Consider the following 15,505-nt stretch of genomic DNA (forward strand, 5'->3'; position numbering starts at 1 on the left):
GACTCATAGCAAGTTCATAACGAATTTGGCTGGGTTAAACATGACTGCACTGCTGGTGCCCTATATATAGTTTATTTCCGTTGGTAATTATCATACTGATCATGATAAAAAGCTGACAACAAATGATGTTTAGGTGAATGGCTACCAGAGTTAATTGAATTACACAATATATATATTTATATGTCTCAAATTGGATTTTCCCGTTTGCATTTTGTAGTAATTATTTATAGATGGGAACTAGCACAACTCGTTCTGATACGTGTTCTGCAACAGCATGTTCTATTCATAAAGTTTGATGTTAGGTGAACAAGTAATAGCTTTTCTAAAAACCTTGCCGTATTTTAGCTGATTATATTTAGATCAGTGGTTTGTGAGTAGTTTATTTCTATTGGAATATTGCACTTCAAGCAATATGAAAACATAGCGCTTTTTTCTACTAATTTGTCATTTTTGTTGTATTATTGGTGGACCCGTGTTATAATGGAAGGAGACTTAATAAAATTGAGAATGGAAATGGGGAATGATATTATAATAAAATGTATTCTGTGTCTATAATCAACTTGATAAAAATAGCATATAACCTACACATACTTTTGAGGATTACGACTTGACAAAATGGACAACAACAGAAGGCAGTGGCGGATCCAGAGGGGGATGTAAAGTGTGTATGCCCCATCCCCACCCCCCACCCCTTTTGCTCGTTTTTTTTTTTTAATGATTAATCATACATGACTATGTGAACTTTGCCATTTTCTGTGTACTCTATTATTTAATTTTTATCCGACAATTCTTTACTTATAGAGATATTTTTCGCTGGAATTTACTGATTGTCAAAGTCATGTGATTCGCTATGGTGGAGTTGACCAGTGCTTCGAAAAACGTCGCTCAGTCATTTTGAAATTCAAATTACAGTAACATATTGCTTAAGCTGAGGATACAATCATGACACCTTCAAAGCGACATAGGATTGAGCAAGAACGTATTGACTTTTATTTCACTATTCCACCAAACAGGAAGTAATACTCTATAGGCTATAACACTCTCATGAAAAAAGTTCCATGGCAATATTATTTACCTATGAAAACATGTTTAACCCCAAACACCATTGTCATGATTGATATGGACTATATAAAATTGCTGTTTGGTGTGAACCAAGCTTTGCGTTGAAGACCAAACTACAACCTTTAATAGTTTACTTTTATAAATTGTGACTTGGATAGACAGTTGTCTTTGGTACTTACATGCATGTATATGAGATCCAGTAATATCTATCTACAAGATTGAGAACACATTTTTTTGTAATAAATTTAAAACATATTTAATTCTGTAATATCTGATAATATGTACCGGTATCAGTTATTTGTGATTTTTCATTTGATATGTACTCTCTGGTAATGTCAGTATCAGCATGATCAGTTGATTGGTTGTGATAAGAAAAATGGGGTAGTTTGCAATTGTCATGTGCAGGTACACCACATGTGGATCTTCTTTCCCCTCTCATTTATAAAATTGTGCATGATATTTATCACAGAAACGCACCAGTATTTTGGTGAATGAAACTCTTGTCATATTAAATTAAAGTCAGAGGTGGAGTTAGAGGGTTTTTCGGGAGGCCTGGGCCACCCCTTTTTTAAGGAAAATTTTTGTTGTTTTTATAGGGAATCACTGAAGCATGACTGGAGTTGGCCCCTTCTTAGGCAGTCAGTGGGCTCCCGCTTATGAAAATTTCTGGATCCACCACTGAAAGTTTGAGTAAAGTTATAACAAGATGGAATTTGTTATTGTTTATTAGCCTGCCTGAGCCGGTGTCATTCATACAATAAAATACACAAGTATATATACAGAAAATAAGGTGTCAAGGTTTCTATTAATTTGACCATTATAGTCTTAAATCAAAAGATACAGGGATGAATATCTATTAAGTTGTCTCTAATTGACATGTTTTGACATGCTTTGACCAACCTGGAGATTGATGGTCAAAGAATGCACGTATGTCCATTGTTTAAACTAATTGCTACATGTCACCACTTGGTCTGAATGTAAACATGTTATATATATATATAACCTAGAGGTCAATTGAATAACCTTTTACAAGGTCATGTTTTTCTTAATAGATATTCCCCTGAATTTTATTCAATTTAATAAACATTTTTGAGAATATATAATCCTAAATATAAATATAAATATATATAATATATATTTATATATACATTTTAAGCCATCATATTGTCACATTCCTCCCTTTCTTAAGAAATATAATTTTATATTTTAGTTAAAATCGGTGACAATATGAATGCTCGCAATTTCCCTAAAAACAACAAAAAGTATTCATAAACAAAATCATTTCAAAAGTTCAACAACATCTAAATGTTCAGCAATGTATAGTTCATACAATTCTTGTGTGAATAACTAAGTTCGTAACATCAAATATCGGAACTTCTTATTTCCAGAAAAAGGCGCAACCATTAACTGCGGACCGTCTTCATAACCCCGACTCTAGTGAACTGCTCCTCTGATCGTCGTTGTCAACTCCAACAATCCATTTGTTTATCTGCAACGCCAAATCCCATCATTTAGAAGTACTGCAATTACTCCGACCTGCATGTGATCCACCATCCATCGTCGAAAATCCAACTTGCATGTGATCCACCATTCATCGTCGAAGACTCCAACCTGCATGTGATCCACCATTCATCGTCGAAGATCCAACTTGCATGTGATCCACCATCCATCGTCGAAAATCCAACCTGCATGTGATCCACCATTCATCGTCGAAGACTCCAACCTGCATGTGATCCACCATCCATCGGCGAAAATCCAACCTGCATGTGATTCACCATCCATCGTCGAAGACTCCAACCTGCATGTGATCCACCATCTGTCGTTGATTTACTCCTAACTGACCTAGCTTACCTACTCTGTTAATTCAGAGTCCCTGACTAGGTTGCTCAGTTATCACCGGCTGAAACATTACAGGCAAATCTACCTGTGATGCTGTAGAACGATTCCCTTTACCAATATAAGTTATGTGATCGTATAGTTTCATGTACATCTAATCGTCTGCGTTGTGTCCAATGATCAAAGCCAATATCCAATACTGGATAATGGTTCTTAGTGGCTGGTTCTTGTAATGGTGCAGAAGCTGTTTTAACATCTCTGGAGTCAGTACCATCGCCCTCAACATTAGTTGACACCATTTGATCGCCACCAAGGTATCGTGTGACTATTTGAACCTCTCTATTACTAAATTCTCTTGGCTAAACACCTATTATTAAACTTAAGAATATTTTAATAACAAAATACCTATAAATATAGCAACAAAATGAATTAATACATTTACTAAATTTGATAGTTCAAAGTCGTCCTCAAGTTCTAACTGCTTTAATTTGAAAAAATTAAATTATCGATATGTTATCTATTTTAAATAAGAACAACAAATAAAAATAAACTCAAATACAAAAACAATAAACTAATAAGATAAACTTTTCTCTAGTTAGGACTGAAAAATTATTTAAATAAGGTTTGACATCCAACCAACACTTTCCTTCCTTTTTCATAAACAAAGCTGTGATTCAGAGATTACTGATATTTATAGGATTTCTAAACAATCAATTTTTCAGCGATCAATCTGAAGCGAGAATTAGAATGATTAATCAAAACAAAATTATTTTATATACACATATATTCATTTAAAAACAATCATCACGAAGCCTACTTTTACGACATGTTAGTCGTTCATTTTATTAAGATAACAAGAAACGGTTGAGAGAAAACTTAAAATTAATTCGTCTTTCTTTTCAGACTTTTTAACTGTTTGCTTATTTTTCTTTGGTATTCTAACTTCATCAACAGACATTTGTTGACTGCGGTCTGAATTATACCCATCAGAACTATTATTATCCGACATTTCGTTTGAACCGGAAGTGACGGAAGATTTGTCTTCTTCGTTTTCGCGTCGGTTTCTATTTGCTATTTTTTGTTTAAGTTCAGCGAGTGGAATATCATCCTCGTCGGAAGATGTTTCTCGTTCTTGTCGGTAACGATTTATGAGTCTTTCTCGAGGATTAGCGACTGGAAGTTCACTATCACTTTCGTCACTATCTTCGGGAGGTACAACATAATTTGTTTTCCTTAATTGCCTACCTTCTAGATTGGTTGGAATAACCCATTCATCAATCTTAGCTTTTTTAAGGTGTTCTAAATGGACTTTCTTAGCGACAGACCCATCTAATTGGTTTTTAAGGACAAAGGTTACCGGAGAAGTTTTTTCAATTATTCGGTAATAATGTAAAAGGTGATTTCTGGACGGTCAAATAATAACAAGTCCATTTCATCTTAGTCTACGGTTCTTTATTCAACAATGATGTAATCATATAATTATTATAAACCCTACAAAATATAACAAGATACATATTAAACACATTAATCTAAAAATACTATATCATACTGTGTTACAGTTATTATAACATTACTGCAGATCAACATAATATCAGAACATTGAATGTTTATAGTTCTTATACAATATCTATACACAAGGTGACATGACATGCCTGATGATAATTAACACTTGCAAATATTCACTCATCGTTCATATAAAATCATCAGCTTTGACAATTAAACATACAACTATAATGTCAAGATCATATAACACTATTTCAATTAACCAAATAGATATATGTATATTCTACAAATAACCATAGCATATATATCAACGGTAGATAACTCTGTATTATATCAAATGTTCTTCACTGTCTTACATGAACACTATATATTATGCTATTTCAAGTGTACATAAACTCACCAGTCTGTGGAACTGAGTTTAATAACTAACATCGACAGTCTAACTACTACTAACAGTAACGATCTTCATACTTCTACAGTAATGGTAACAGAGGTTCACATCAAATATGGTTCTGTAAACAATGTATGACAATAATAAGTAATCTGACTTTAATATCTTAAAGGCATTATACAATTCATTATAAACTATACTAATCTTTATCTTTTATCTCAAATTCACAATTATAGATAAGTAATCTTATTTCAATACTAAAAACATTAAGTACAAGTACAATTGTACTGTTAATTACATCACATTGGATATACCAATGTCATTTCATGACTACATGACAAAAGGTCAAGGTCATTCATAAAAATAGATTAAATCTCTCTTTCTAACATTTATACTAAAATCTCTCAAATAAATCAGATTCAAACAACACTCAAAACACACTCTTTCATAAGGCTGGGAATCTTACAAAAATGAATGTAATAAACATTCATTTCAAAGTTAAGGATCCAGTTCATCCAAGACACCTCAAAGAGTACAAAATGTAACTTACCATATAAGTCATGATGTCCTGTTCCAGAATGAATTCCATCACTATACTAATCCATAGAACTTATGGAACTACTAATCAAACACAATATAAAGTCTATGAGCACAAAGTGCATCAAAACATACAAATATATCAGGATCACAACAAAGACATCAATCCTCCATTACTGTTTTCAAAACTACCACCAAAACTGGGGGCAAGGCTTAATAAACCAATCAGAATACAAGAAAACCTATACACTCTAGTGAACAGTGAGTACTGATAGTAAAATCAATAATAGGTAAATGCTACAAGGTAAACAGTTAGATTTTATGGATCAATGAATAATCAATAGGCAATCAATAGAATAAAGGTAAACTTAAGTAAACTACTCTGCAAATGAAAGAATATAATTAATGGTGTCTCGGACTAACCTATAAAACATATAAAATATATAAATGATTAATATGATAAAAATCCACACTACCACATCCTCCCCTCTGTTGGAGAATGTCTTCCATGACATCACGAATATCTCTCCTCCTCCTGAGAAAAAAATATGACGTCCTCGTAATCAATCACTTCTCAGTGGCAATCTTCAAAAGGCCTGCTAGAATCTGGTCCTCCATGCCTTTGAAAGTACCGCTAGAAGCAATATCCTTTAGATAATCGGCTCTACTCTTCCAGTCAGGTTGTGGCTGACTCTTCTTGGATACTATAAAATCCTTATACTTCGTGGTAGCTGTCGATGTTCTGGCACGTACAGATCTTCTCGGTTCTATCCATGGTGCTTCAATGTCCGGTTGAGGGACATTTTCTGCTGTTTCATCAACAGTGTCGTCTTGCCCAGGTTCCTCTGTATCATCAGATAATGTAGTGTCAGCTACTTGTTGATCGGTCTCTGACACTTCATCAGGTTCAAGTACTGGATCAACTGTATCACTCTCTTCAGATGGAAGGTCGTCACCCTCAATTCCAGTATCTTGCTGTTCAGCAACGTGTTCCTGATCGTCATCATCCTCGTCCTGAACGGTATCATCATCATCCTGAGTTTCTAACTCATCAATAGCACTGTGTGGAGCACTTAAGTCTTCAACGTCAGGTTCTGTAACCACATTAACCAAATAATCGTCATCACTTTCTTCATCAGAACTTGTCAGAGTGCTATCATGAAGACTTGGCGTTGGTTGTGGATCTGTTTCTCTATTCTTCCTGGGTCTTAATCGTGGTGCAGGAGTAGGTCTAGGCTTCTCCTTTTCTTCATCTTCATCAATGGAAACTGAACCAATAGGCAACAGAAGGTTCCTATGTAAGGTTCTCTTTCTTCCATGTCCACTTTCCCTCCTCACTGTAAAGACTGGGATAGTGGAGTTAGGTTGTTCTAATATGACGTAGCTGTCATTCTCCCATTTATCAGATAGCTTGTGCTTTCCATCGAAACTCAGAATCTTTACGAGTACTCGGTCGCCTGGATGTAATATGGCTCCACGCACTTTGTTGTCATAATGTTTCTTCTGACGTCCTTGAGCTATCTTTGCTGAATTCGTAGCTAACTCATACGATTTCTTCAGTCTTTCTTTCAAATTCTCAACATACTTCGTATTTGTCTTCTGTTCTTTCGTTGTTTCTATTCCTAGTGCAAGATCTATAGGCAGGCGTGGTTCTCTGCCAAACATCAGAGCAAATGGTGAAAATCCTGTCGTTTCCTGTTTTGTGCTGTTGTATGCGTGAACAATTGGACCAAGGTATGATTTCCAATCGGCTTTCTGGTGATTCTGTAATGTGCCAAGCATACCCAATAATGTGCGATTGAAGCGTTCGCATTGGCCATTACCCATGGGATGGTATGGTGTTGTTCTTGACTTCTTGACACCAGTTATACTACAAAGTTCTTTCATCAAACGACTTTCAAAGTTTCCTCCTTGGTCCGAGTGTATGCGTTCTGGAAGACCATAGTGAACCACGTAGTTATTAAAGAACGCTTCTGCTGTTGTTCTTGCACTCATGTTCTTAGTCGGTATCGCTTTGGCATATCTTGTAAAATGGTCGGTTATTACCAAGATGTGCTGGAAACCACCTTTCGAAAGTTCTAATGTAAGGAAATCCATACAAACAATTTCCATTGGTTGAGTTGTTCGGATGTTCGTCAATGGAGCTCTTTGGTTGGGTAGCTGTTTTCTTTTTAAACATCTTGGGCATTTCTGAATCCATTCTTCAATATCCTTTGTCATTCCATGCCAAAAAAATCTATCCTTCACTAAAGATGTTGTCCTATCACGACCTTGATGACCCATGTCGTTGTGAAGTGAACGGAGTATAGATGGTATCTGTGAGTTTGGTAAGACAAGCTGATCTTTTGTGTCTCCATTAACAGTTGTTCTACGGTAAAGGATTCCATTCTGTATAACACTTTCCGTTGAGATGTTTGTTGAATCTTTAATACGCTCTTGGACATCTTGTATGCAATCTTGTTGACTGATAATAGCCGGTAATCTTGATAATCCATCAGCGTCGGCGTTGTTACGGCCTGGTCTGTATATGATGTTAAAATCAAAGGCAGCTAAAGCAGCAATCCATCTGTGACCTGTCGCATCAAGCTTCGCAGACGTCAATACGTATGTCAATGGATTATTATCTGTGTAGACGGTGAACTTGTTTCCCTGCAGATAATCTCCAAACTTCTCTGTAACTGCCCACTTGAGTGCTAGGAACTCCTGTTTATGGACTGGGTAATTCCGTTCTGTCTTTGAGAGACCTCGGCTGGCATAAGCTATAACTCTCTTGTGTTCTCCTTGTTGCTGGTATAAAACGGCTCCAAGGCCTGTCTGACAAGCATCTGTATGCACTTCGAAAGGCTGCTTGTAGTCAGGAAAACCAAGAATCGGCGGTGATGATAAGTGTGACTTCAATGTCTCAAAAGCTTCATTCTGTTCTTTGTTCCAGTGCCAAGATGTTGGTTCTGTTGGTTTCTTTTTTCCTCGGGTCTTCTTCTTACAAGTTGTTGGCATCAAGTCTGTTAATGGTCGTGCTATCTTCGAAAAATCCCTGATAAATTTCCTGTAATAGCCAACAAATCCCAGGAACTGGCGTACTTCTTCTGGAGTCTTTGGTCTTGGCCAGTTGGCTACTTTTTCCACTTTCTCAGGATCTGGCTCTACACCATCAGCAGAAACAATGTGTCCGATGTACTTTACTCTTCTCTGTAAGAATGAACATTTCTTAGGTGATAGCTTAAGTCCTACATCACGGAGTCGCTGGAAAATTCTTTCTAGGCGTACAAGGTGTTCATCTATGGACTTCGAGAAGATAATAAGATCATCTAGGTAGATGTAACATATACGTGTGTGTAAATCACCATAGCATTCTTCCATGAGTCTTTGGTACGTAGCTGGTGCGTTGGAGAGTCCAAATGGAAGTCTGTTAAATTCGAAAAATCCTAACGGTCCAACGGTGAAGGCGGTGCGTTGTTTATGTTCCTCCTCGATCTCCACTTGATGGTACCCGCTCTTCATATCTAGCACTGTAAAATATGTGTTGCCTCCTAAGGAATCCAGAATCTCTTCAATGCGGGGAAGCGCATATGAGTCTTTTATGGTCTTTAGGTTAAGCTGACGGTAGTCTACACACATTCTAAGCTTTCCGTCCTTCTTACGTACTAATACTACATTCGATGACCAGGGTGAATGGGATCTTCTTATCACTCCTGCTGATAATAGTTGTTGCAAATGGTTACGGACTTCTTCTAGCATAGATGGTGGTATTCGTCTGTGACGCTGCTTGAAGGGAACATTGTCTATCAAGTCGATACGGTGACGTACTGCTGAAGTGTGTCCAATATCGTCGTCTCCTTTAGAAAATATATCTTGATATCTGTGTATGAGCTCTTTTCCTCTTTCAAAGTCATCATCAGTTAAATCATCCATCGGTAATTTAATGTCCTTCATAATATCTTTAAATTCTTTCTCCTCCGGTGTAACAATATCTTCAATGTCAACTGGTTGAATTTCGCAAATGAGAGCTCGTGGTTGTAGTGTAACGGTTCTTGTTGTGACGTTTGATATGTGTATGGGTATACTTCCTCGTTGTTGACAATCGTAAGTAATTACTGTTGGCATGATATCTAAATCTTCTGGTAAAGCTGAATTAAAAGTTGGTTGTAGTATAGCACACATTTGTTGTTGTTGAAGCTGTTTGTCCAAATATCCATTGATTACAACTTGAGAGTTAGCTGGTATTGTAATCGAGTGTGTTTCGGCGGATTTCACAACTGCTAATCGGTTATGACATCTTTCCAATTCCTTGTTTCTCAGATTCATGCATCGGAATGCCAAATACCATGGAGTGTGTAGATTAGCTTCTTGTAAATACCTTGGTCCAGTGTTCTGTTCTACCTCCTGCATTAGCACTGACATGATGTTTGTTCCTATCAATAATGGTACGGTTGTGTTGTATTCGCTGTCCGGTATTACTAGAAATATGCCTGGATATGATGATCGCATAGAAGATATTCCATGTAGTTGAAGGTCTGCTTCGATGTAACCAAGATAAGGCATTGATAGTCCGTCTGCACATTCTATCTTCAATATACGGGTAAGTGATTCAATCGGTGTAGATCTCATGTGTCTGTTGTAAAATGACTCACTGATGGTTGAAACCGATGATCCTGTATCTAGCAATGCTTTTGTATCTATTCCATTTATTCTGATGGAAACTTCATTTGCCGGTCCGCATAATCTGTCTTCTTTGTTGTAAGAGGTTGGTGTTGGCTGATACTCATTTGTGACTAATTGATAATTCATGGCTCGATCAAATTTCCTAGAGTTATCCAGTCTTACTTTACATCCAATGGCAATATGGCCAAGTTGTCCGCATCTCCAACATGTTTTCTGATGTTTCTCTTTTCTCTTATTCATATCCAATGGTCTATATGCTATAGTTTCATCAGGTGTTTGGTGTATCAGATCTGTCCTGTTATGCTTACTGTTGTTGATCAATTGCTCTTGTCGTTTTTCTAAAAGTTCAATCTGTGACATCAATTGCTTGACTACGGTCTCCAGTTCGTTCTTATCCTTTTTCCTTGGTACATTTGCTCTCTTAGCTGGTGTTGGTTTCTTTTCAACTGGAGGTGTGTTCTCTTTAGTATATTCCTTCTGTTGATGTTCCAATTCTCGGATCGCCAATAAAAGATGGTTGTAATCCTTGATCGTATCAAACTTGTATCCTGATATTCTTTTGAGTTCCGGTTTTAATCCTTTCCAAAACATTGATCGTAACATATCTTCTACATCTTCCTCATAAATCTTTCCTTGTCGGCGTGCTTTGTTGTAAATGTCTTCTAGGCGACATCCCCAAGTGGAAACATCTTCATCTTGTTCCTGTCTGGCTGTGTAAAACTGTGCCAATAACGCTTCCTTTGGATCTACAATTCCATAAATGCTATCCATCTTGTCAATGATGTCGTCGACAGTAGCTTTAGGGCCTAATCGCATGACTATCTTGCTAGGTTCTCCTCTTAGTGAACGTCTAATGGCCTGAGCAATAACTTCATGTGCGTAGTTCTCTATGATGAGACATAACACTTAATACCTCCATACTTCATAGGTGTTATCTCCTTTATTGTCCCCGGAGAAGGTAGGAATCCTTGGTATATATCCAGTATATAATGATTTCTGTGTTGAGAACTCCTTCATCCAATCTTTAAATGCACCTGGAGATTCTGCATTTGGCTTCATATGCATGTCTTTGAAGGCAGCAATGATGTTCCGAACTTCCTCTTCTGTTAAATCAACTGATGTATCCATGATAATAGACAACTGATAAAAAATCAGTGTAAGAAAAAATAATCTGAAAGTAATGTTCTCAAAAGTCATGAGAACTAATCCTAAAATAAATACCAAATATGTTATTAAGTACCTACAATTAACGAAAAATAAGAATTAGAATGGTGAAAACAATGACAGTAACCTGAAATAAGAATTGTCTGATTAACTATGTATGCATATGCCAAATAACACTAATCTAATATGATAATGTAATAAAAACTCAATACTCACCCCTGCTTTGTAATTCATCTGTGTCTTCAATCACACATTCACTGTCTTACCTATGTGTGATCACAATAAGTCAATATGTGGACACCCAAAAGATATACCTAGTAGCAAGAACAAGAACTACAAAGATGTACAACTATGAACAAACTCAGTCTCAAACACCAGTCACAATGACAACACTAAACAAACCAAACCAATAAGTACCTGGTTCTTACAACTTCTGGTTGCTAATCAAAGTAATCCTGGTCTTCGTGATCTTAAGTTTATACTTACTTAATGTGGATTCCTATTTCCACTATAAGCTTAAATACTTCTGACAGATGAACACTAAACCGAAAGGACAACTACAACTGGGTATGTCTTACTTATTTACTAACCTGTTGTATTAGGATATCTCAGTTTATGTAGTGCTACATGTATAATATGGCTTATTATACTTCTAGTGTTCTGCTATAATGTGCCTTTTACCTGATGGTTTCCTCAAAAAGTCTTATGTAATGCTAAATGGGACTCATTTTCGCTCACTTTTACATATACATATTTAATTTTTTATTACACAATTATAGAAATATCAATTTATATCTATATTGACACAATTTCAGATATAACAATATGACACAATGTAATTACAATATAGTTTCACATAGTAACTAATACAGTGTTACTCCAAATAACAATTATAGAAATTCCAAAGAAAATGAATAGGCTCAAATTTTGAATGAAAAATGAACGGAAAAGCAATTTAAAAGCCAAAAATTAAAGATAACTTTTGAATAAAAAAAAAAAAAAAAAAAAAAAAAATTCAAAAATATACACTAATCTGTTTCCACACTTTTGAAAAAAAAATTATACACCAATCTGTGTCCACACTTTTGAAAAAAATAATCAAAGTTTAAATTCACAAAAAAATGAAACAATCAAATGATTTTTTTTTTTAATATAATATACACATATAAATTAAAACATAAATATGTAGTCTATAGTTTCACTAAACAGTCTTTATCTGTATCTATCAATACACACTAAGGTAGTAATTCTTTTCACAACTAATTCTATAACTGCTTTCCAAATAAATACACTAAGTATTTCAAGTACACTACTATACACTGACAATAATTGAAACAGTGTAGGTTATATATCTATTCAATATCAATCTAGTTTATTCATGTATTAATAATAATCACTTATATACAGTTTGTCTTTATAATCGTATGTGATTAATCAATACAGGTAAAATCTTTATATATTTTTCCACATTTCGAACCAAGTACAAATAGTCAATATCTAGTACGGCTCATCATCTGTTTTATCACTGCATTCGTATCTGCTGTACATGCCAGGTTCTTCAAAACGTTGGGCGCCAATGTAAAAGGTGATTTCTGGACGGTCAAATAATAACAAGTCCATTTCATCTTAGTCTAGGGTTCTTTATTCAACAATGATGTAATCATATAATTATTATAAACCCTACAAAATATAACAAGATACATATTAAACACATTAATCTAAAAATACTATATCATACTGTGTTACAGTTATTATAACATTACTGCAGATCAACATAATATCAGAACATTGAATGTTTATAGTTCTTATACAATATCTATACACAAGGTGACATGACATGCCTGATGATAATTAACACTTGCAAATATTCACTCATCGTTCATATAAAATCATCAGCTTTGACAATTAAACATACAACTATAATGTCAAGATCATATAACACTATTTCAATTAACCAAATAGATATATGTATATTCTACAAATAACCATAGCATATATATCAACGGTAGATAACTCTGTATTATATCAAATGTTCTTCACTGTCTTACATGAACACTATATATTATGCTATTTCAAGTGTACATAAACTCACCAGTCTGTGGAACTGAGTTTAATAACTAACATCGACAGTCTAACTACTACTAACAGTAACGATCTTCATACTTCTACAGTAATGGTAACAGAGGTTCACATCAAATATGGTTCTGTAAACAATGTATGACAATAATAAGTGATCTGACTTTAATATCTTAAAGGCATTATACAATTCATTATAAACTATACTAATCTTTATCGTTTATCTCAAATTCACAATTATAGATAAGTAATCTTATTTCAATACTAAAAACATTAAGTACAAGTACAATTGTACTGTTAATTACATCACATTGGATATACCAATGTCATTTCATGACTACATGACAAAAGGTCAAGGTCATTCATAAAAATAGATTAAATCTCTCTTTCTAACATTTATACTAAAATCTCTCAAATAAATCAGATTCAAACAACACTCAAAACACACTCTTTCATAAGGCTGGGAATCTTACCAAAATGAATGTAATAAACATTCATTTCAAAGTTAAGGATCCAGTTCATCCAAGACACCTCAAAGAGTACAAAATGTAACTTACCATATAAGTCATGATGTCCTGTTCCAGAATGAATTCCATCACTATACTAATCCATAGAACTTATGGAACTACTAATCAAACACAATATAAAGTCTATGAGCACAAAGTGCATCAAAACATACAAATATATCAGGATCACAACAAAGACATCAATCCTCCATTACTGTTTTCAAAACTACCACCAAAACTGGGGGCAAGGCTTAATAAACCAATCAGAATACAAGAAAACCTATACACTCTAGTGAACAGTGAGTACTGATAGTAAAATCAATAATAGGTAAATGCTACAAGGTAAACAGTTAGATTTTATGGATCAATGAATAATCAATAGGCAATCAATAGAATAAAGGTAAACTTAAGTAAACTACTCTGCAAATGACAGTTTATAATTAATGGTGTCTCGGACTAACCTATAAAACATATAAAATATATAAATGATTAATATGATAAAAATCCACACTACCACAATAAGGTTTCCACTTAGTGTCTAATTTACTTTTTCTTAAATGATTTTTGAAATAAACTGGATCCCCAATTTCTAAATTAATTTCTTGTCTATTTTTATCTGCGTTTTGTTTTTGTTTTTCTTTAGACTTTTTCAAATTTCTGTGAACTAAAATGAACGATTTGTGCTGTTGTTATAACAAAATCTTGTGCGGATCTTCACCTACATATTTCCTTCTAGGTTTCAATAAGTTATCAATTGGAAGAACAGGGTCTCTATTGTACAAAAGAACAAATGGAGAAAATTTTGTTGATTCATTTTTCTGAAACCTAATAGCTGCTATTGTTTGATTTAGGCACACGTCTTAAGTAGACGCGTCACTTTGCAATTTCTTTGCCATGACGTCATGAAGCGTCCTGTGAAATCTTTCTACTTTCGCGTTTCCCTGTGGATGATAAAAAGAAGTTGTTATGTGACTTATATTTAATTCTTTTAAAGTTTCTTCAAATGTTTTAGAGGTGAATTCACCGCCATTGTCTGACACTATAACTAACGGCACAGAAAAGTTTGGGATTATTTCTTCAATTAATAAATGAACCACATTTTCCGAAGTTTTATTTGGAACAGGAAAAGCCAAAGGCCACCCACTGTAATGACAAACAAAGCTTACAATATACTTATTTCCTGACAATGATGTAGGATAAGGTCCAGATAAATCTACCCCTATCTTAGCAAATGGAAATGGTGGTATATCAGATATTTGTAATAAAGGTTTTGTTTTACCTGCACTTTGAGATTGACAGATAACACAGGAATTAATATAGGAATTAAGTTCCTTATATAACTTTGGCCAAAAATATTTTTGCCTAATTGAATCATGACATTTGTCGATTCCTAAATGACTTAGATTATCATGATAACTTTTGATTACCTCATTTCGTAATTGTAATGGAACATAAAGCCTTAACTTTAAATCATCATCAGGGTGAGAAATGTAATAAAGTATATCATTGATAATAATATGTTTATTATCAACACTTCTTGAAGCTTTACCTGTGTTTATTTGATTAATAATTTCCGAAAGTTCTATGTCTAAAGATTGTTCAATTTTCATGTCATAACCAGGAATCGTACATTTCTTGACGCTAAGTTGGTCATCTTCTTTATAGTCACAACTTGCAAACTCTTTTGGATTGAACTCATTTGAATTCAAAGTATTGATTTGAAAAGCCTTGTCACTTATATCTACTTCAATTGTTTCACTTTGATTTT

General features: G+C 34.6%; 1 protein-coding gene across 1 annotated transcript; it reads right to left on the minus strand.

Moving 5' to 3' along the window:
- Positions 1-7,711: 7,711 nt before the first annotated feature.
- LOC139492293 (uncharacterized) lies at positions 7,712-14,147 on the minus strand (the record flags this gene model as incomplete). Its single annotated transcript, XM_071280512.1, has 3 exons — positions 13,789-14,147; positions 13,248-13,359; positions 7,712-12,835 (listed from the first exon to the last, which is right to left on the minus strand). A coding segment is annotated over exon 3 (3,096 nt), but the record flags the coding sequence as incomplete, so codon positions are not given.
- Positions 14,148-15,505: the final 1,358 nt, after the last annotated feature.

The sequence above is a fragment of the Mytilus edulis genome, chromosome 10 (assembly GCF_963676685.1).
Source record: "Mytilus edulis chromosome 10, xbMytEdul2.2, whole genome shotgun sequence".
Classification (NCBI taxonomy): Eukaryota; Metazoa; Mollusca; class Bivalvia; order Mytilida; family Mytilidae; genus Mytilus; species Mytilus edulis.